Source organism: Terrapene carolina, unplaced genomic scaffold, assembly GCF_002925995.2.
Source record: "Terrapene carolina triunguis isolate 2854851 unplaced genomic scaffold, T_m_triunguis-2.0 Scaffold998, whole genome shotgun sequence".
NCBI classification, from domain to species: Eukaryota; Metazoa; Chordata; order Testudines; family Emydidae; genus Terrapene; species Terrapene triunguis.
In genome coordinates this window covers 2,887,885-2,910,439 of record NW_020665349.1, presented here as the reverse complement: position 1 = coordinate 2,910,439, position 22,555 = coordinate 2,887,885, and the positions used below count along the sequence as shown (strand labels likewise).

Below are 22,555 nucleotides of genomic sequence, written 5' to 3'. Positions count from 1 at the left end.
ATGGGTTACAGAGATCAGAACCAGCTTCACTGTTTTCAGTGGGAGATTGCCTGGTAATATGGACATTGTATCCATTCCATTGGTGGTGCATTGGCACTAAAACTCTGGGTATGGTCTACACTGCAATTAGAGACCCGCAGCTGGACTGTGCCAGCTGACTCGGGCTCGGGATATGGGGCTGTATCATTGCCGTGCAGACATTCGGACTTGGGCTGCAGCCTGAGCTCTGGGACCCTCCCACCTCGCAGGCTCCTAGAGCCTGGGCTCCAGCCTTAGCACAAATGTCTACACGGCAATTAAACAGCTCCTGAACCCGAGTCAGCTGACACAGGCCAGCTGCAGGGTTCTAATTGCAGTGCCTACTGCCACTCACTTCATCCCTTTGGGGAGTCCAGCACCAGTGGCTGAAGTAGCTCAGAGCAGGGCCTGCACTCTCCACTCTGAGAACGGCTGTCCTCTGCTCTGGGGCACAAAGGCTGTACTTTACTTGCTCGAGTACTTTACTTGCTCAGTGCCAGCAGCACTCCCCCCCCCTCCCCTTAATTACAATGTCTTTCTGTTGTCGTTATGACAGGGGTGGGTTGTAAAAAAGCAAGCCCCAAGGCTGTAATCTTTGGGTGCTGACATGTTTGTTTCATGAAAAACCCACATGTTGCAAGTCGGACTGTGAGCTGGTTGGCAGACTCACCAGCTGGGGAAGGGACAATAAAAGTCCAGCTACCAGTCCTGCCACCTCCCTTTGCTCAGGGCTTGCTTTGTTTCCAGCAACAAAACTCAGAACCCGAGCAAATCAACTCTCACGACTGGGTAGTCACCACCTGAGGCTTTTCCAGCTTCTGCCAGCTGCGAGGAAAGAGGACCCATCCTTTCCATAGTAGCCTCCTTTGCACCAGATTCCCCTTTTCTTTTATAGCTGTGTCCAGATCAGCCATGTGACAGGCAGGAACCCAGAAATCCCTTACAGGCTGGAGTGCCTTTACGCCTTGTCACAGACATATAGAATGTGCCTTTCAAACTCAAATAGATTGGACCAAAATCCCCCTGCTAGGGAAAAGGAGCCTCTGACGAAAACGCTACAAGGGAGATGCTTTTTGAGAATGCAGACCTGCTGTGTAAAACACCTGGGGGAGGGACGCTTTTGGTCAATTGCTTCTCAGGAACATTCTTCCTTATGAGGGAGATTTTCCACCAAGAAGTCCAAAGTAAACTACAGTGGTTTCTACAGAACCTCATATTCACCCATTGGATCCATTGCTTGGAAGTAATTCACTGCTCACCTTGTAAGGGGAGATTCAATAGAGAAGGGAGTTATGGGCCACATGCCATATGCTAAAGTAGCTAAGTCACGGGGGTTCTACCACTCACTGCTGTGGCGCCTCCTGGTGGCCTCGTCTAGGGATTAGTTCTTGACCAATATGATGCTCCCTCCTTTGGTAGCTCACCCCATCTCTCTCCCACTGGACTTCATTACTCCCTCTTTGTAACTCAGGGTGCTCCCACTTCATGGCTGGGCCCTCCAGCCAGGTCACTATAGTTTTTCCCCTTCTGGGCTAGTATCAAAGTCCCACTGGATGACCATCTCAGGCAGTCTTCTGCCCCGTTGCCCAGGCTATGCTACTTCCCCCGTGCCTGGTAGGGTGAGCCCGGGCCTGCCTACTACTCCACATTCCAGCTCAGTGACCCTATAACTAGCAACTACAGTCTACCCTTCCTACATCCCTTTCTCTGTCTTCTGTCCCATCGCTGGGTTACCACTGGAGCCTCCTCTGTTCCCTGTGGTTTCTTCACCCTCTCTTCAGTTCTTGCCAGAGTCTCTATTCCCAGGCAGGATCCTAGGGTGTACTCCCCTCGAGGACTCCTCCTTGTCTCTTGTCCACTTCCCTCCTCTCCAGGGAGTGAGGACAGTGCTCCTTCTTGCTTGCCACTTCCTGGTTTAATACCAGCTCTGCCAGCCCTTGCCCAGCTGGGCTTCCTCATTAGTTAGAGCTTAGCAGCCCTGACTCTCTTCCAGGTGCAGCTGGTCCCAGGGTTAATTGGCCCTTTCTACCTATTCAGCCCCTGTGTGGGGTCGACACCCCCCTCCCCATGCTAGCTTTACTGTCCCATCTGTGTACTATAAATATCCTGACAGGGCAGCGGGGCTACATTAATTCCCACAGGATCCCATGCCAGTGTTAGTCACTCTTCCTAATCAAATATTTTCAAACAAACGCCTCATGCTCACTGGCCTCATGAGGAGGCTCCCAGAAGAAAACCCATTCATTTTCCTCACCACAGAGTCTGCTGATTAGATGTTTTGTGGAGGGAAGGGCCGATATGAAAGCACAAAGAGGAAAACAACAATTCTTCTGCCAAGTTCTACAGCCTGTTGCTTTCCTTTGCTGACTGGCTGTATTCATTTGCCTCACAGTGATGTAAGTGAGAGAAGCTGATTGGAAAATGATTCATACTGTGGTAAAGTGGAGCATGCAATTACATCTCCTCTGCTTTCCTTCCCCTCTCTCTCCTCCGGTGTGCTGAGTGACCAATCCCTTCCTCCAAACTCCCTTACCTTGATCAGCTTTCCAGTGTTGAATTCCAGCACTATCTACTCCCTCTATGGGACTTGACAATGAAAAAAATACAAAGAAGCTAACATGAAGGCACCTTATAATAAACATGGATTCGTCCGAGTATGTTCACTGTGTGTGAAGGCCAAGCAAGGGTTAAGAGGGAAATAACTGGGGAATGTGCAGCATGTACTGCTGCACTTCAAATCTCCCACCAAAGCTAATTTTGTTTGCACACTAACCTGATGCTGGAGTTGTCCAGGTTTATTGCACTGGCTGACTTCAAAGTCTTTGGATATGAGGGCTCTTCGAGTTGGCTTGTGGTTGCACAGTCAGCGTATCATCTGTCTATCTTAGGTACTTATATGACTCCCATTACTGTAGCAACTGAGTGTGTCACCAAGTTTCACATATCTTCACATCATGCCCATGAGGTAGGGAAGTTCTATCATCCCCATTTTACAGGTGGGGAACTGAGGCCTGGAGAGACTAGGTGGCCTGCTCATGGTCACCCAGGAAGTCTGTGACAGAGTCCATAGTACTCCACGCTCATGGTCAAGGGGCCTTTGCAGGACCTCTTCTTTCCAGAGCTACCTTTGCAATGGATTCTGCAGAGGTATGGATATGAGGAAGGCTCCTGTGGAACTCAGCCGGTATCCTTCTGGCTCTGTCATTTCTAGGACTCATTTTCCATAGTGGTTGCTCAATGTGGAGTTCTACTTTTCCAGGCCAGTCTCCTCCCTTTGGACATTGTTCCCCTTGGGAGGTTTGGCTTATCACCCCCCTGTGGAGAACAGGAAACCTGACTCCCTTTGCCAGCTGGGATCCGATCTAAATGCTTTGGTTGTGTTGGCAGCCTCTTGAAGGAGTGATTTGGTAGGAAGGCCTACTCTTCTGCAGCTCTTATTTAAGAACTACTAATTACAGGGACTTATGAGTTGCTGCTCCCTCCGTACTAAGGTAGTCCCCTGATTCTAGCATACTTCAAAGGTAAGAAGAGATTTCTTGAGACCATTAGGGGAGGACAGGAGGTTGCAAGGTACGCTTGAAGGGCCTCTAATATGATATATGGGATGTATTGACTAACAGCAGAATATTGGGCAGGAGAAGGGAGGCGATACTGCATTTTTATAGAGCCCTGGTGAGACCACTACTGGAATACTGTGTCCAGCTCTGGTGTCCACACTTCGAGAAGATTGTTGAAAGCTGGAGAGTGTTCAGAGAAGAGCCAGGAGAATGATTCAAGGTCTGGAAAACCTGGCTTACAGTGAGAGACTTAGGGCTTGTCTACACGGGCAAGTTTCTGCACAGTAAAGCAGCTTTTTGCGCTCAAACTGCAGATGTGTACACACTGCCAAGCCACTTCATGCGCAGAAACTCCTCAGTTGCAGCACTGCAAAAAAACACCTCAACCAGAGTCGTAAGGCTATTTGCACAGAGGCTCCAGTGCTGTATTGCCAGTGTAGACAATTGATTGCTTTCTGTTCTGTAACTGGCCTCCAGAGCTGTCCCATAATGCCTCAAGTGACCACTCTGCTCATTGTTTTGAACTGCCCTGGAGACATGCCCCCCTCCCCTTTCAAAGCACCATTTCTGACAGCTGTTGTGTGCTGTGCTGATCTGCTCCGGGGCACAAAGCAAACCATTAATGTGGAACGCTCATGCTGTTGAACACAGAGCCATGGGTGCGATGGAGAGGGAGAGTTGTGCAGAGAGTCCAGGGAGGGAGGCGGGGACTGATGTCGGGGTTTCCCCCTCTCCCAGGACTGGTTGTTTCCTGCCACTGTCTAAACTTACAAGACAGCATGCTGACACTCTGTCCCCCAAAACACACTGTCTCTCTCCCCCCCTCCACACACACACTCCCTGTCACTCTCCCCCCGCACACACACTTCAGTTGAAAAGCAGCAGGCAATGTAGTAGGATGCCCATGGAACAATGGGATTGGGAAACTTGCATCATGTGACACTGTGCCTGCCCCATGAGGCATTGCAAACCCTTCCCAGAGCATCCTGCGGCCAGTTGCACAGTTGGATAGCTACCACAATGCACTGCTATCTTTGCCATTGCAAGAGCTGCTAATGTGGATACGCTCCAGCATCACAAGGAGTACGGTGTGGACACGCAACAGCGGTTTAATTCCAGCGGTTTAATAAAATGGTATAACATCTGGCGCAGAAACTTGCTAGTGTAGACATATCCTTAAAGAGCTCAATCTAGTTAAGCTTATATTAAAAAAAAAGGCAGTTTGATCATTTTCTATAGTGATCTATGCAGGGAGGAGATATCTAGCACTAGGGGGCTCTTCAGCCTAGCCGACAAAGGCAGAACAAAATCAAGCGGCTGGAAGTGGAAGTTAGCAAAGTTCAAACTGGAAACAAGTTGCAAGTTTTTAAACACAGTAATATCACTCCCTGGAGCTGCTCACCAGTCCTGATGGGCATAGTGATCCCCTCTGACCTTGAACTTGATGAAGCTATGTTGGATTTCAGTCTGTTATTACTTGTAGTATTTTTGTGTGTGAGTAAACTGGATTGTAAACTCTGGGGGCAGGGGATTTTCTTATGATCTCTAGGGCATTTTAGGAAGGAATTATACAGCATTGTACAGAGATGTACCAAAAAAAAACCCAAAACATTAAAAAATCTTTTCCACAAAGACTTTCCTGCCCTGCCTTCTCTTCTGGAAGTGAGCGAGGATCATCTTTGAACAGAGGGCATTTGTAAGCCTCTAAAGAAAATCTGTGCAATATGTTGTTTTCAGCAGAACTGAAGCTCATGGTATCTTCAAGCCCTGTTTAGCTCCGACCTTCGTCTGTCATCACAGCTCAACAGAAACATAACATTTTCTCTGCAGATCCCCACTTTAGGAGCTCAGTGTCTCAGCCTGCCACTGGCCATTCCAGGCTTGGAAGGAAACTCCCTAATCTGTTGACCCATCAGAATATGCCCAAAGGAGTGTCTTGCTTTCACCCGTCACTGACTGTTATAATATGAACAGTTTAGGTTGGGGACCCCCTCTGGGATACTTCAAGACTTCCAGTCTTTGGAAAGTTGAAAGAATCTAGAATATCAGTCTCCAGAAACTTTGGAAATTCTGGAGAGACAAAAGCATTAGGATGCTTGCAGGTCACTATCCATTATAAAGGCAATGGCTTATCATTACTATTTATTGTGCCCGAAGGAAATGAGCCATCACTGATTGGCAGAAATTGACTACAGTTTAAATCAGGCTGGCGCACCATGCTTCATGAGTTGAATCTGGTGGAAGATTTAATGAACATATGTATTTAATATGCAATGGCAAAGACGCAGGTGGCTGAAAATGCAGTTACCAAATTGTTAGAAGCTTGTCCTGTTGCTTCTGCATTGTGGGAATCTGTAGAAAGACAATCAGAAGAATTGCCAAAGCAGAGAATAACTTCCCCTGTGGAGGTCAGTGAGTGTGATGCCCAGATGTGTGTGCATCTGCAAAGATGGTGGAAGTGGAAGAATGTGTGGGGACTGTAAAGTCCCTATAAACCCCAGGTTGGCAATGGATCAATATCCAACCTCAGACCTTCAGATTTATTTGCTAAACTAGCAAGAGAGTTCAAGTTCACAGACCTTGACCTGTGCCAAGCACATCATCAGGAACGAGGGAAATTCCTTACTATGAACACACACAGGGCTGCTCAGGTACGGAAGTTACCGTAGGGCGTAGCCAACGCACAAGTAGTATTTCAGCAAAAATGGATCAGGTGCTTTGGGGGTTAGGTTGTGCCATCTGTTACTTGGATGTATGTATGATACCCCAAAGAAGTCAAACATTTTAAAAATCTCTCCAAAGAATGTTGTGGGGGCTGATATATGGGGAGAAACCTCCTTCCCCATCCCATGGGAATGTCAGAAGCAGTGAGAGATAAAAAGGCATCTTTTAAAAAGTGGAAGTCAAATCCTAGTGAGGTAAATAGAAAGGAACATAAACACTGCCAAATTAAGTGTAAAAATGTAATAAGAAAAGCCAGAAAGGAGTTTGAAGAACAGTTAGCCAAAAACTCAAAAGGTAATAAAATGTTGTTTAAGTACATCAGAAGCAGGAAGCCTTCTAAACAACCAGTGGGGCCCTGGACGATCGAGATACAAAAGGAGCACTTAAAGACGATAAAGTCATTGCGGAGAAACTAAATGAATTTTTTGCTTCAGTCTTTGCGGCTGAAGATGTTAGGGCGATTCCCAAACCTGAGCCGTCCTTTGTAGGTGACAAATCTGAGGAATTGTCACAGATTGAAGTGTCACTAAAGGAGGTTTTGGAATTAATTGATAAACTTAATGTTAACAAGTCACCGGGACCAGATGGCATTCACCGAAGAGTTCTGAAAGAACTCAAATGTGAAATTGCAGAATATTAACTATGGTTTGTAACCTGTCCTTTAATCTTGTCTTGCATTCGTTCTCCTCCTCTAGAGACAGGCAGAATCCCACTGAAGACAACCTGAGCCTCTGTTTCCTTAAGCATCTTCCCCAACTTGGTATAGTCTCCCTTGATATGTTCCAGGAGAATCTAGCTGTGTCATTTGTTCCCACGTGATGGATAGTCAGTGGATTGTTTCCTGCTCCCATTAGGTTCCTCTTCAGGGTCAGGTCCACAGCCTGTATCGTAGTTCCCGGCAGACGGAACACCCTTCTGTTCTCCGGGTCAGCTCTGGTGACAGGCCTCTCTGTTCTTATTATTATACACAAAACAGAAAAATCTCACTCACCATCCCTAAAGACCAGGGGCTTGCCTCCTCCCTTCTTCTCCAACAGAACTCTCGCCCAAACCCCCCTGTTCACAACTCTGTTTGCTGGCTGTTGTGGGTTATTGTTGTTTGGCATTTAGCTCTTCAGAAAAGTAATAGACAGGATACTGGGTTAGATGGACTTGTTTAAAGGGTATCTGTTTCTGAAAGCTATGGGTGTGTGGTCAAGGTGGAAACTGTTTCACATCTAAAAAAGTGGGTCTAGAATTTTTACACTCTTGTCCAATTCAAAAACAGCAAATGGGATTTTTTTCACAAGCTTCCTATAAAAATTAGCTTTGGAACAGAGACCAACCATGGAGGTTTTCAGTCCAACAGTCTCCAGCAGTCTGCTGCCTCTTGGGTGACCATCACAGCCAAAGAGAGCGGGTCAACGTTTTTCATTGAAACTTTTTAAAATGTGAAAAATGGCTTTTTTGACCAAAATGAATGGTTTTCCAGGAGATTTCCATTTTGGTCAATGTTTTCTGGTTCTTTGACAAAAATCCCCCAAAACACACTAACAGCATGGCACTCACCTCTCACAAGCACCCCTTCCGGTCATGTGTGTCTGTGTTCTTTAAACAGCCCTGGCCCAGGTATTGGGCCATACCCCCAGGGCTTCTTCCCTGGAGGCAACAGTTTCACCCTCTTAGCCTGTTCTGGCCCCAGCTCTCCAGCTGGGCCACTAACAGTTCAGATCCCCTTCTGGGGGTTTATCTCTGTAAGCCAGTTCCCCAGTGACCTATGCGGGAGGGGGTGGAACCTGGGCCCACCCATTACTCTGGGTCCCAGCCCAACGACCGTAAGAATAGCAGCCACACACCACCGTGTCCCTTTAACTACACTGCTTTCAGTTCCCTGGGGCACTTCCCCACCCTTTGCCAAGTCTTTACTCTTACCTCAGGGCTTATCTAACTTCAGGCCCAGCAGCCAGTCAGGAGCTCTTCCTCGCTGCCCTGGTCCCCGCCAGGTCTGAGCTGTCCATGGTGCTTCAGTTTCCTTTGGTCAGCCAGGAGCACCATCTGCACTCCTCTGGCTCCAATGAGAAATGGATTGTCTCTGGGTTTGCAGCTCCTTTTATATGGCTCTCCTGGGCCCTGATTGGCTGCTCCCTGCAGCCTCTGTGATTGGGTTGCTTCCCCTGTAGCCACTCTAGGCTGCTTGGAAGACACCTCTACTGCTCCTTTTCTGGGATGGGTGTGATAGGACTCTGAGGCCTCCATCAAGGAGTCTCTGGGCCTAATCCACCCCGTCTCACATATACACAAACTCTGCCCCCCCCCCCCCGAAGTGCTCTGTCACCAGGCATCCATCTGCTTTCAAGAGGCCACAAAGTCAAATTACAAACACTAAAGATTCTTGAACTTTGGAAAGCATCAGCTCACTGCTCATTCAGGGTTCCTTGAACACATCAGAAATCTTAAAACGTAGGCAGCATGGATTTATCTGCAATAATAGCATGCAGATATGGTTATACAAGATAGGCACTTTTGTAGCTATCTAGTATCTACCACCACCAGACTGATACCTGGAATTGTAGAATGCAGCGTGTATGCTAGAAAGCAGTCTGGAGCTAACAAACACTTGACCACTTGATGGCACTGTTAAATATTTAGTCAGTCAAGAATGCAAAGATTCTCGGAACAGTGAGTGAGGAAAGAAACCCACAAGTTCAGCAGGTATTAAATACTACTACAAAGAGTCTAACTTAAGCTGAGTAAAATAAGGGAAGGCAGGAGCAAGAGTTCAGTTTTAATTCATCTCATCGTGGCTAGTTGCTGGTTCTGAATGTGTAATAATAATACTTAGCATTTGTCTAATTCTTCATTTCTCCAATGTTCTCTGCAAATATTATTTAGTCCTCACCTGGCCTGTGAGGTAGATAAGAGAGTTACTTAGGGTATTTTTTTAATGTAAGTGGGGGGGGAAATAAAGTCAAAAGCTGCAAAAGAATTCTACCTAAACTGGTTGTGTGGTGGTAGATTGGCTTGCAATATTGCTGTGATAATCTGGGGCCCAGGGAGTAGGGCTAGAATGGGGTTCTCAGGACAGATTATTTGATGGCCTCAGACTGCGGCCACCAGCTCTTTCTGGTGGCCGCTCTCACAGTTTTTCCTAAAATATTTAATTAGTTTTAGGAAAAACAAATAAATATGCACATATACACGTCCAGATCATTGTAATTTATTTATTGCTCGCTAGTAAGTCCATTGTGAAAAGTGATATTAACAAACACACAAGTATCACTATTCACAGCAGACTTACTCAGCCCCAGCAAACCTGGGGACAAATTAAACCCTGGAGGGGGGGGGGGGGGGGGGGAAGGTGGCAGGGGGACGGAGCCCGAAGCTATGTGGCTGGAGCCTGGGGCCCACCACCCCAGGGCTGAAGCCTAAAGCCTTAGTGAGCCCCCCACTCCTGGGAAGGGGGGGGAGGGAACTCACCAGCTGCCTGCTCCTCCAGCACTGTACCCCAGGTGTCTCCGGAGGAGGGGCAGAGATGAGAAGAGATGCAGCAGTGAGGGCGGCCAGAGAGGAGAAGGTTGAAGCAGCTGGGATCAGAGTTTCACCACTTGGAAAAGGATTTTAAGCAAAGAAACAGAAAGGAAGGCATGGAGTTTTTAGAAATGTTGGACAGCAGAAGGCAACAGGATTTGGCCACAACTTGTATGGGGGTGGGCGGAGAGGTTGAAAAGTACACCAAGGTTGAAAACTTGCATAGCAGAAGAGATAAGGAACAATAGAACATAAAAATGGCCATATTGGGTCAGACCAAAGGTCCATCTAGCCCAGTATCCTGTCTTCCGACAGTGGCCAATGCCAGGTGCCCCAGAGGAAATGAACAGACAGGTTATCATCAAGTGGCCCACTCCCTGTCACCCATTCCCAGCTTCTGGCAAATAGAGATAGTAGAGTTGTCAATGATGATCGAGAAAGGAGGGAGAAGAGAGGAGATGTTTTGGGGGAAGGTAACTCATAACGTGCTGTATCCAGTTTCTGTTGGCTTTGCTGAGTATTATCTGAGTCCATAATGAGAGGTCATTTGGTCATGGTTTCTCTGACAGCTGATAGTGTTCATAATGTCATGTGCATGGAATGTGTGTTCATAACATAATGGTGGTGGAACTACTACTATTTTTAATGTAAAGTAACAGTTTTTAAAAATAGCTTTTGAAAAAAGCAGATCAAAAAAGGGATTTCTATTCCCTTGCTCCACCCCCCGTCCCCAAAGAAAAGCCTGTTCAATTTAAGAAAAAGACCAGTTCTGACATACAGCCTGGCAAATTCAGCCCTGTAACATATGCCTTCTCCCTTTCTGGTTTCAGCCTTGATTCCTAATTAGACACAGATCTCATTTTTATGTCCTGGGAGTGTAACTCCAGAACAAGACAGGCATTCCCATGGAGCAGTCACTGTTTTCAGGAATGCACTTTTTTGGCCCTTTTTGCCTCTGTCCTTCTCTACTTCTGAACTTCTCCTCTTGAATACAATGACAAATGTTTGCAGGTCCAAACATTACCTAGATCTCTCATTTCCCTTGCCCCTGCTGGCTCGATGTCTCCTGTGTTCATTTGCCAGCCAACATTTAGAGTATGAAGCATGGTTCCTTGACAGCTTGTTTCTTTAAAAGTAGGTTTTATATATCGATCCGCATGACTTAGGTGGGTGGCCTCCCATGTGTGGCAGAGCCCATGGCAGAGTTATTAGGTGTATGGCAGAGCTCAGGAGGTGCATAAATGACATCCTGCCATGTGAGCTGTCAGTTTCTTCTCTTTTGAAATGTTCAAAGCACTAACAAATTCCTATTCCCGCGCCCCCCCCCCCCCCCCCCCGCATCACCACTACAAGTTCTGTGCTTTCTAAACAGAGTCACTGCCTGGGCTTTAATTCCAGGTCTTTCTCATCAAATGAAGGTTATTGTCAGAGTGTTAAATTATGATATTCAGACATCTGAATTAGCATAAAATAAAACAACCCAGACTTTATCTACAGCAAATTGATTTGATGCATCAGAGTTTGCAGTTCTTGCAATGCCACATTTTACTGACTAGAATGCGTGAGCAATTTCTGATAATGGGAAGTATTCATGCTCTGTGAATTCCACTCGTAGTCAGAGGGCCCTAACAGTGAGATGTAATGTCTAAACACTGTCCAAACTGGCAGATTTCCAAAAGTACTCAACAACAAGGAATTGCCATTGAAGGAGGGAGTTTCTAGTAATGTTCCATGAAGATCGGTACTAGACCCAATGCTATTCAATATTTTTATCAGTGATCTGGAAGTATGTATAAAAATCACTGCTTATAAAATTTGCAGATGACGCAGAGATTGGCAGAGTGGTAAATAAGGATGCCAGGCTGGTCATACAGAGCGATCGGAATCTCTTGGTAAACTTGGCCTATTCAAACAAAATGAGTTTTAATACCACCAAATGCAAATTTATACATCTAGGAACGAGGAGTGAAGCTCATGCCTACAGAATGGGGGACTGTATCCTAGAAAACAGTGACTCTGAAAAGGACATAGGAATCATTGTGGACAAGCACCTTAACATGAGCTCCCAGTGTGATGTGTGACAAAAAGAGCCAATGCACTAGTTGGATGTATGAACAAAGGAGTAGAGAGTAGGAGTAGGAAGGGGATTTTACCTCTGTGTTTGCTAGTAGTGAGACCAGTACTGGAATACTGCATCCAGTTCTGGTGTGCACATTTTCTAAAGGATATTGAAAAATTGGAGAGGGGCAGAAAAGAGCCACAAAAGTGATTCCAGGGCTGGAAAAAAATGCCTTACAGTGAGAGACTTACAGAGCTCAATCTGTTTAGCTTGTCAAAAAGAAGACTGAGAGATGACGTGATTATGATGTGTAAGTATCTTCACAGGGAGAAAATACTAGGTACTAAAGGTTCTTTAATTTAGCAGAGGAAGGCATAACTAGAACCAATGGCTGGAAGCTGAAGCCAGGCAAATTAGAAGTTAGACACAGATTTTTAGCAGTGAGTTTGATTAACAACTAGAACAAGTAACCCAAGGAAGTGGTGGATTCTCCATCCCTTGCCATCTTCAAATCAAGGCTCCATGCCTTTCGGAAAGATATGCTTATGTCAAACACAAGTTATTGGACTCATTACAGGGATAGCAATGAAATTCTCTGGCCTGCACTATACAGGAAGTCAGACTAGATGATCTCATGGTACCTTCTGGCCTTAAACTCTATGACTTTATGAATTACCCAAGTATGTTTTTTAAAAAAATTCTGGCATTAGTTTTGCTTGGCTATGGTGTGTACTGCATGTACACAGATCCAGGAACCACAATTATCCATTAAGGCTTGCATCACCTTGGCATAGTGCTTCTGTTCTGGTCGGTGGGGCAGAAGCACCCATTGGGCATGTGGGTTCTAACAGTGGCTCCTGTTTAAATCTCTCTCTCTCTTCTGGGACACTGGCCATCTTGTTCACGTATCACTGGGATGCTCTGTTAGGCAGAGCATAGTGGAGGAATGAGCAGAGGGATGAGCGTTCAGGAGAACTGAGTTCTCTTCCTTTAACTCCCTGTGTGGTCTTGTGCAAGTCACTTCACGTTTCCTTTCTCGGTTTCATCATCTGTAAGAAGGTGCTAATACTCAACCTACTGAACGTCCTTCAAGGGATTCACTAGTTTAGAGTCTGTGCCTGTTCCAAGGACTGTAAAACATTATAAAACTGCTGATTATTATTATTTCAGCAACCCTTGAAAATGAGCTCAGCACGCTGACAAACTTCCTGCACTCTTCGGAAAGAGTCATTTTTTTCCAACTTTTTGGGGGCAATTGGCCTACAGCAAACTCCATAATGCTGGCCAGTTCCTTTCTTAGGTCCTTCTGCACTCACAATGCTTCTAGCACTATGTGATGTTTTGTTCATTTGGGGGAAATGTGTAGGTATTCACTTAACTTCTATTGTCAAAGTAGTTTTAAGGCAAGTATAAATCTCAATCACTCATAGGGGCACCATAAATTTCTGTCTTTTGAACTGATCCTGCTGGTAAGTAACCTGGGTCCCCCTTGCCGTATCTCTCAAGCACATACAATAGCTTAATCCTTTGCTTTTGAAGAATCAAAGCTTACAGGACTAAACACCGGCAAATAGAGTCATCAAAGAGTGAGCACATCTAAGGCAGACAACAAAAGTCAAATATTCATGGGCAGCTGTAGAGCTCAGACACAAGCAGCTGTTTATGAACGTGCTTCCCTGTGTTGGTTTTCTTTTTAGATTGTTTTTTTGGGGGGGGGGGGGGGGGCAGATTTTCAGCCATAGCCAGGATGTTTTGATGTAGCATGGAGAATTCTTGAGCCATGTTGACGAGAAAGCTTTTTCTCTTGCCTTCATACGATTGGTGCATGGTGTGTCTTGGATCAGAGTAGGCAGAGCGTGAGATGTAAGGGTATAATATTCTGGATTATTGAGCCCTAGAAAGAGGATGATGGATGTACTTATCACACTAGGAACCATACGATGGGTTTATTAATTCAGGAATCTCTTCCTTGCCAGAGGGACAATAGAGACCATTCTTTGAAAATCTCTGCTTTGATGCAAGATTCATCCCCAAGCACCATGACGTCTGTCTAAAAGATATAATGTTGGCAGTGTTAGTGTAGCCGCGTTGGTCCCAGGATATGAGACAGACCAGGTGGGTAAGGTAATATCTTTTATTGGACCAACTTCAGTAGGTGAAAGAGACAAGCTTTCAAGCTCCACAGAGTTGAAGAAGACCTCTGTGAAGCTCAAAAGTTCATCTTTCACCAACAGAAGTTGGTCCAATAAAAGATATTATCTCACCCATCTGGTCTGTAAAAGATATAATTGCATTGAGCTCACTGGTATGAGCACAGGGTGTTTCTCAAGGAATCAAGGAGATCTTTGACTGCTTGTTTGAATTCCATACAGGTGTTTGACTCTAAGGCTATAGATTTACTTCTCATTTCTGGAAAAACTCAGATTCTCATGAGAACTCTTAGCATTTATAAGGACACTTTTATGCAGTGGCAATGAATGCATTAGAAATGCCTATATGTCATATGCAGTGTTGTTGTAGTAGTGTTGGTCCCAGGCTATTAGAAAGACAGGGTGGGTGAGGTTATCTTTTATTGGACTAACTACTGTTGGTGAGAGAGACAAGCTTTGGAGCTTACACAGAGCTCTTCTTCAGGTCTCTGAGTACGTTTCCCAGACTTGAAGAAGAGCTCTGTGTAAGCTCCAAAGCTTGTCTCTCTCCCCAACAAGAGTTGGTCCAATACACATATTACCTCCCATCTTGTCATTTTAGAAATGCCTACACAGACAAATGTTTTAGACAGCAGCAGCCGTTGTTTTGAAAGCTAATTCTGATTGTAATGTTATGGTTTCACAGGAGAACTTCGGGCTTAGACAGACTCTTTAAAAGTGAAACATAACATAAAAGATAAACATTACTCACACCCTGATCTCTCTTCTTTTCCTTCTATCCATTCTCTTAAATGGTTCAGTGGTTCTCATTATGCCTTTGGTTTTCTATGTAGGATCTTGTGGCTTCCATCACCATTATTTCTGAGTGCCTTGTAATGAAGGCTACCTCACAAACTGAAGTAGTGTAGTGCCACTTTAGCTTGTTCCAGGGGATGGGCTCTGGGTTTGTTGTTCTGACCGTGAAGTAATTGAGACATATAACATCATTGGTTGCTGTCAAGTTATTATTATATTTTGAGCCACCAGAATGTGCCACTGTGTATTGAGTTGTATTTCAATGCATCAAGAGCGTCAGTCTTCATATTGGGCACTGATACATGCATGCGACTGCTTCCAGACTCTTAGCTGTCAAGGGTGAGACCAGTATGAATGGTATCTGAAATGTTCTGTAGTGGATCTTCTCTTTCCAAGTGGTGGCATTCACAATTACACTTGTTCTATCTATGCCAAAGGTCAGAAATGTGGCCTGAGCTCAGGCAAACATTGAGGATTCCCATCAGATACATCCCTTCTTCATTGGAGTTGGGTATTCTGGATGCTTTCCTTTTATTTCTGTTGTTGCCTCATGTTGTACTGAAAGCAAGTCAAGGAATAATCCATATGTTTCTAATAGTGTTGGCTTGGGTCCATCAGACATGGTATTCAGACTTTGCTCTGTCAAAATAACAATCTCTTATTATAAGTGTCTCCAGATCTTCTGCCTCAGAAAGGAGACATTTTAATTCAGACCCAGAGTTGCTTCACCTGGTGGCTTGCATCTTGAGCGCTTCACTGATCAGGACTTTGGATACTCTGATCTTCTGGGTTATACTGAAATTCTGCAAGCCTTCCACTTGGAAGACCCATGATTTAAAATGGCCTTATAGTAGGGCTCAGTGTCTCAGACATTCCCGGTCCCAGCCATTCTGGAATATTTAATATTCCTGATGAAATCGGGGTTGTCTTTGTCAATTGTTGAGGATCATCACAGTTTAGCATTCTTCTGTCATCTCTCACCCTTCAGTGATATTACTCCTGAAAGGATTTTTCATCTATATGCGCTAGTTCATTGTGCTACTGAAGTGTGGGATCCGATCCAAGTCCTTACTACATTTACTTACCATCCATTTGAGCCAGTTGTGGAATGTTCTCTTCACTCTACTTTTCCTTAAAATTAGCCTCCCTGGAGGCAATTATATCTGTAACATTCAGGCTTTTGTGACTTACCCCCATTCACAATTTTTTCATAAAGCTAATATGATAGTGTGTCTTCACCCCAAGTTTCTACTGAAGATTGGTCTAACTGAGGTGAAATTCAGAAACCATTTCCTTTGTGGTCTTCTTCTCAAAGTCACCTGTTATCCCTCTGAGGCTAAGAGTTTCATGCAGGACATGAAGAAGATGCTTAGTTATTATTTGTACAGAACAAAGACCTTTAGGAAATCATCCCAGTTATTCATCACGTTTGGGGAGACGGCAAGGGGTGACATAAGCTGAGCTCAAAAGCTGTCCAACACATTCGACTTCTTAGTTGATTATGTTGTGACCAGGTAAGGTTACAAGTGTTGGAAGGACTCAGAGCTCATTCTGTGAGAAAAGAGGTCACCTCACCCGCTTTTCTTACCATCCATTAGTGTTTCTGTCTCAGATTTCTAAGGCTGCTGAATGGAGTTGAAGCCTCACCTTCACTGAGCACAATCTTCTCAATACCGGAACCAAATCGCATGCCAGCTTCAGGAGGGCAATCTTTCAATCCCCAGTAAACTAGATGAAAAGAGTGTCAGAATCTTGCCTTTTTCTAAAATAACAAAGCCCATTTGAACAACGAGGAGTCCGGTGGCACCTTAAAGGCTAACAGATTTATTTGGGCATAAGCTTTTGTGGGTAAAAACCCCCTTCTTCAGATGCATGGAGTGAAAATTAGAGATGCAGGCATAAATATACTGACACATGAAGAGAAGGGAGTTACCTTACAAGTGGAGAACCAGTGTTGACAAGGTCAATTCAATCAGGGTGGATGTGGTCCATTCCCAATAATTGATGAGGAGGTGTCAATACCAAGAGAGGGAAAATTGCTTTTGTAGTGAGCCAGCCACTCCCAGTCCCTATTCAAGCCCAAATTAATGGTGTTAAATTTGCAAATGAATTGTAGCTCTGCAGTTTCTCTTTGGAGTCTGCTTTTGCAGTTTTTTTGTTGAAGGATGGCTACTTTTAAATTTGTTATTGAATGTCCAGGGACAGTGAAGTGTTCTCCTATGGGCTTTTGTATATTACCATTCCCGATGTTTGATTTGTGTCCATTTATTCTTTTACGTAGAGACTGTCCGGTTTGGCCGATGTACATGGCAGAGGGGCATTGCTGGCACATGATGGCATATATCACATTAGTAGATGTGCAGGTGCATGAGCCCCTGATGGTGTGGCTCATGTGGTTAGGTCCTCTGATGGTGTTGCTAGAGTAGATATGGGGACAGAGTAGGCAACGGGGTTTGTTACAGGGATTGATTCCTGGGTTAGTGTTTCTGTGGTGTGGTGTATAGTTGCTGGTGAGTATTTGCTTCAGGTTGGGGGGCTGTCCGTAAGTGAGGACTGGCCTGCCTCCCAAGGTCTGTGAGAGTGAGGGATCATTTTCCAGGATAGGTTGTAGATCGTTGATGATGTGCTGGAGAGGTTTTAGCTGGGGGCTGGACGTGATGGCCGGTGGTGTTCTGTTATTTTCCTTGTTAGGCCTGTCCTGTAGTAGGTGACTTCTGGGTACCCGTCTCACTCTGTCAATCTGTTTCTTCATTTCCCCAGGTGGGTATTATAGTTTTAAGAATGCTTGATAAAGATCTTGTAGGTGTTTGTCTCTGTCTGAGGGATTGGAGCAAATGCGGTTGTATCTTAGGGCTTGGCTGTAGACAATGGATCGTGTGATGTGTCCTGGATGGAAGCTAGAGGCATGTAGGTAAGTATAAAGTAGGTCTCCAGATCCCCGCAGAACTGTATCATGTGCGTGGGGGCGGTGGGGCAGAGAGTCCCTGAGATAGGACAGACTTTTCTGCTGGGCTAAGTGTATGGTTGGATAGATTAACAATATTGTTGGGTGAGTTGAGGGTACCACTGTTGTAGCCCCGTTTGGCATGTAGGAGTTTAGATAGTTTACTGTCCTTTTTCCTTTGTAGAGAAGTAAAGTGTGTGTTGTAAATGGCTTGTCTCGTTTTTGTAAAGTCCAGCCACGAGGAAGTTTGTATGGAAGGTTGGTTTTGTTTGAGAGTCTCCAGTTTTGAGAGCTCAAATGGAGCGCTTATGCCCAAATAAATCTGTTAGTCTTTAAGGTGCGACCGGACTCCTCGTTGTTTTTGTGGATACAGACTAACACGGCTACCACTCTGATACAAAGCCCATTTGCTTACCATTCCCTGAGGTATAGCACCATTGAAAGGAATGTTGCATGTTTAGTAGATTAACATATATTTGCAATACTAGTCCTTATTTGTAATAGTTTTATCAATGAACGGGCGGCTTCACTTATTCTTCAGATACTCTTCAACAGTATTCACACTTGTATGTAGTTTGTTAGAGAAACTTCATTACATGCTTGAGTGTAGATCCAGAAATACTATATCGCTAGAGAGGAGAGTGTTCTGTACCTGCTGGGAGAGTTCTCTGAAGTTACTGTGATCTGTGAGATACATACACACACTCAAAATATCAGGCAAGATAGGAAATAATATAAAAGGATCTTACCGTTGACATGGTGGGGCATATGTTATATGCTTGAAAACAAAAATCTTTCTGTAAACAGAAAATTTGTTCTCCACATAGCATGTGCCAAAGAGCACACAACAGCAAGAATGTATCTGTAGATATGGCTAATACACCCTCAGAGAAATCTGTTTCAATAGATTGCCTCTGGTGAGCTCATGGACTCATAGGCTTTACAGTCAGAAGGGACCATCATGATCATCTTGTTTGATCTCCTGCATGTCACAGGCCACAGAATCTCACTCACTCACTGTTCCAGAACTTCACTCCTCTGATGGTTAGAAACCTTTGAAATTAGACAAACCTAAACTTGTTGATGGTCAGTTTATATTCATTTGTTCTTGTGCCAACATTGGCCCTTAACTTAAATAACTCTGCTCCCTCCCTGCTATTTATCCCGCTGATGTATTAATAGAGAGCAATCATATCTCCCCTCAGCCATTGTTTTGTTAGGCTAAACAAGCCAAACTCCTTAAGTCTCCTCTCATAAGGTACGTTCTCCATTCTTCTGATCATCCTACTAGCTCTTCTCTGCATCTGTTCCAGTTTGAATTCATCCCTTCTTCAAAATGGGAGACCAGAATGAGCTTATCTGTAGCAACACCTTTTCTACTCCCATTGAGCATGGGACATTTTCTCTTAAATGAACGAAAACTGAGAACTGCAGCAGACAACCTGGTGGTGGGGGGAGGGGCAAAGAAGAGGCCAAAAGCTAATAAAGAGAAGGAAATGGACATTTCAAGAGAGCAGAGATAACATCAGACCACACAAGGGAGAGGAGAAACTAGGTAGGAAGGGAAACAGTAGTTTTAGAGGCAAGAGAAGTTGCAATTACAAAACACAGATGTGGGGTTAAACAAACAAATGGGAAATAAAGCAGTAGTAACTTGGGCATTACATTTATATTTTAACGAATTAGGTGCTATATGCTATAGATGGTTTATTAAATGTTTTCCCAAGCAGGGAATAAAGGAGATGATATAGTTCCTCTTTTCTATAGAGGTTACAAGTGCATCTATCCTGAGCTCGGCAAGGTTAATAAAATCCATATACATCGAACGACTGTCAGAAGGCTCAAACTCATTCTCCCAGACACTCAACCCTCCCTCTGAGAACAAAGCTGAGGAAACACAGGCCTTTCATCATGACCAACTCCAGGCTCTGGAGAACCAAAGGGGGAAGTGCCTCCAGAGCTGAGGACCCCTCAGTAAGAATGGCAGGCCCCCTTAAAATACCTTTATGATCTATATCCCTCTTCTACCCTGGTTCTGAGTTTATTTCTAGGATGATGATTGCCATTGTACCGTGTACATCAGTGATTAAGGAACTTGGAAGGAAGGAGGCTTGTGCTCACTGTGACGGGTTGGACCCCCCTTCTGGGATGCCACCTGATGTACTGGGATTTCACTGAGCCTGCCTGCTCCACTAGCCTGGCTTCCCTCTCCCGGTTTTGCTGAATTAGGCTCTCCGGCCTCGGGCAGCGCACACACACAGGTAGGGACGCACCAGCTGTAGAGTCTCACAGAGACTGCAAACAGCTCTCTATGAGAAGACTTAGCTAGGAAATCACCCAGCACTCAAATGCAGCTTCCCTCTGGAAGGTACACCTGACAACACCCAAGATAGTATTGTCTTGCACTGTAGAGAAATCTGTACAATGTAAGCTCATAACTTTGTCTCCTCCCTCAATGTGGAGGAAGATATGCACAACTTGCCCCCCCAGTTAGAAATTGCACAAACTGGGTTTAATAATAAACAAAACAAGTTTATTAACTATAAAAGGCAGATTTTAAGTGATTATAAGGGATAGCAAACAGAACAAAGCAGATTACCAAGCAAATACAACAAAACATGCATACTAAGCTTAAGATCTTAAAGAGACTGGTTTCGATAAATAATTTCTCAGCCTAAATGTTGTTTTAGGCAAGTTGCAGAGTTTCTGTAGCTTAGAGTTCCAGTTATTTCTCTTTACAGACTAGACTCTTGTCTTAGTCTGGACTCAGCCTTTGCCTTTCCCACCACTCAGTTCCTTTGTCTCTTCAGGTACTTTCAGCAGACTTTCTTCTTGGGCAGGAAGGCAATGCAGACGAGTCCTGTTTGCCTTACTCCCCAGCCTTAAATAAGATTTACATAAGGCGGGAATCTTTTGTTTCCCAGTCTTGACCTCCCCCTCCTTTTAGTGGAAAATTACTAGAAGTTCAAGATGGTGTTTAGTACCAGGTGACAGGACCACCTGACCTAGTATTGTCACAGCTACCTGTCCAGGATGCCTCTCAGGAAGGAGAGAGATTAGTATCTTCAAAGTCTTATTGTTTATTCCTAATGGCCCATCAAGGCTGATGGACTGTTGTCTGGTGGGTGTCTCCCACACACAGTTGTAATTGTGACATATTCAATATTCCTAACTGTAGATACAGAAATGATACATGCCTACAAATTGGATAATCACATTCAGTAAAATATAACCTTTCCGATGATACCTTACAAGACCCATCTTGCATAAAATAGATCTCAGTTATGCCATATCCATATCATAAGCATATTTCCATAAAGAATATGGGCTGTAACGTCACACTCACATCATGATGTGGATCTTCCTTTCTCTAGATGACTTCATGAAGCAGAGCCGGGGCATGCTCCTTCTGTACACCATGAAGAACCCCTCCTTCCCCGAGTACATCTTCAACAGCGAGAGCGGCATCATGTGCCTCGACATCCACAATGACCATCCCTATCTTCTTGTCGTGGGCTTCTACGATGGCAACGTGGCCATCTACAACCTGAAAAAGTCACACTCGCAGCCAGGCTACAAGAGCTCTGCCAAGTCAGGGAAGCACACAGACCCCGTGTGGCAGGTGGGTGCCCCAGCAGGGGTTGTTCATTTCCTTTTACCTACAGCGCTGTTCAGTTAGATTGAGTTCAAACAGCACAGTGACAGGCCTGGGATGGAGGGACGTATGCTTTGGCCCTGTATGCGTGGTAATACTAGCTGCTGATTGGTAACTTTCGGGGAGCGTCATAAATCCTATGGCAATGTACAGAAGTCCATAGGAATTGGAGGAAATAATGAGCCAGAGTAGGCACCAAAACTTTGATCAAAGAATGACTTTTCTTTCACTTTATTTGAGATTAGGGACCGACTTCTCTTACTGGGATCAGCCAATCTCCTCTGTATATTATCAATGTCACGCTGACATCCTGCATGTAAGGCTATTTGTCTTCTAAAGGTAAAGGCAAAGGACTGGATTCTGGCAGGCACCAGGAAGTGGGCAGGATGTACAGAGTGATTAATCAACAGTGAGTGACAGTTGTATTCTGGCAAGATCAGCCCAGTGACAGCCCGTTGTGCAATTGATCTCACTGAGACCAATACACTGCATTGGGGCTGAACATAAAGGTTTTTGCTGGGTCATTGATCACGACAAGCAGGCCACGCCCTCTCATTTTAGGCAATGCCCCATAACAATGAGTGATGTTTTATTGGGGCCAAACTGGGTGTGGTCGATCCTATGCTAGAATTTGCTGGCTCTGAGTCTTCTGGCATGTACCAGACAGAATTTAACCCATGGTAATGGTTACATGTTATTAACGGCTTCCGTTGAATAAAGTCCAAGAAGCGAGGGACCTGATTGCAGGGTATTCCCAAAGAGCATGGGTTTCCTGTACAGCAAGTGACATTTATGTATTATTATCGTGTATTATTTCAGTTAATGCATCATACAGAAAGTTTGGAATTTTAAAGTCACTTAAAAATGTTCCTGCAGCAAATGTATTTAGTGATCTCTGGACAAGTTTATATGGGGCCCTTTGCCATTGACACTTGCCAACGCATTGCACCTAGTCCACACAGAGTGGGAGAACAGTCCCCACCCCATCTCCTTCCTTCTGCTATTGGAACTCGCTGGTTACCACAACAACAATTGAGCCAAAGTAAAATAATACGCTTCTCAGAATGATTGACAGGAATAGGATCCCTCCCGATGAAGGCTTCCTATAAAGGGCTGAGAGAGCTCAGTTGGAGGAGAGCTACAGGA

General features: G+C 44.8%; 1 protein-coding gene across 1 annotated transcript in view; it reads left to right on the top strand.

Annotated features, from left to right (window-relative positions):
- DNAI1 (dynein axonemal intermediate chain 1) overlaps positions 1–22,555 on the top strand; it is a 265,393-nt gene that overhangs the window by 63,023 nt on the left and 179,815 nt on the right. The window contains exon 13 of the mRNA XM_029913866.1: positions 21,129–21,376. Coding sequence (XP_029769726.1) covers positions 21,129–21,376 — 248 coding nt within the window. The remainder of the gene's footprint in view (positions 1–21,128; positions 21,377–22,555) is intronic.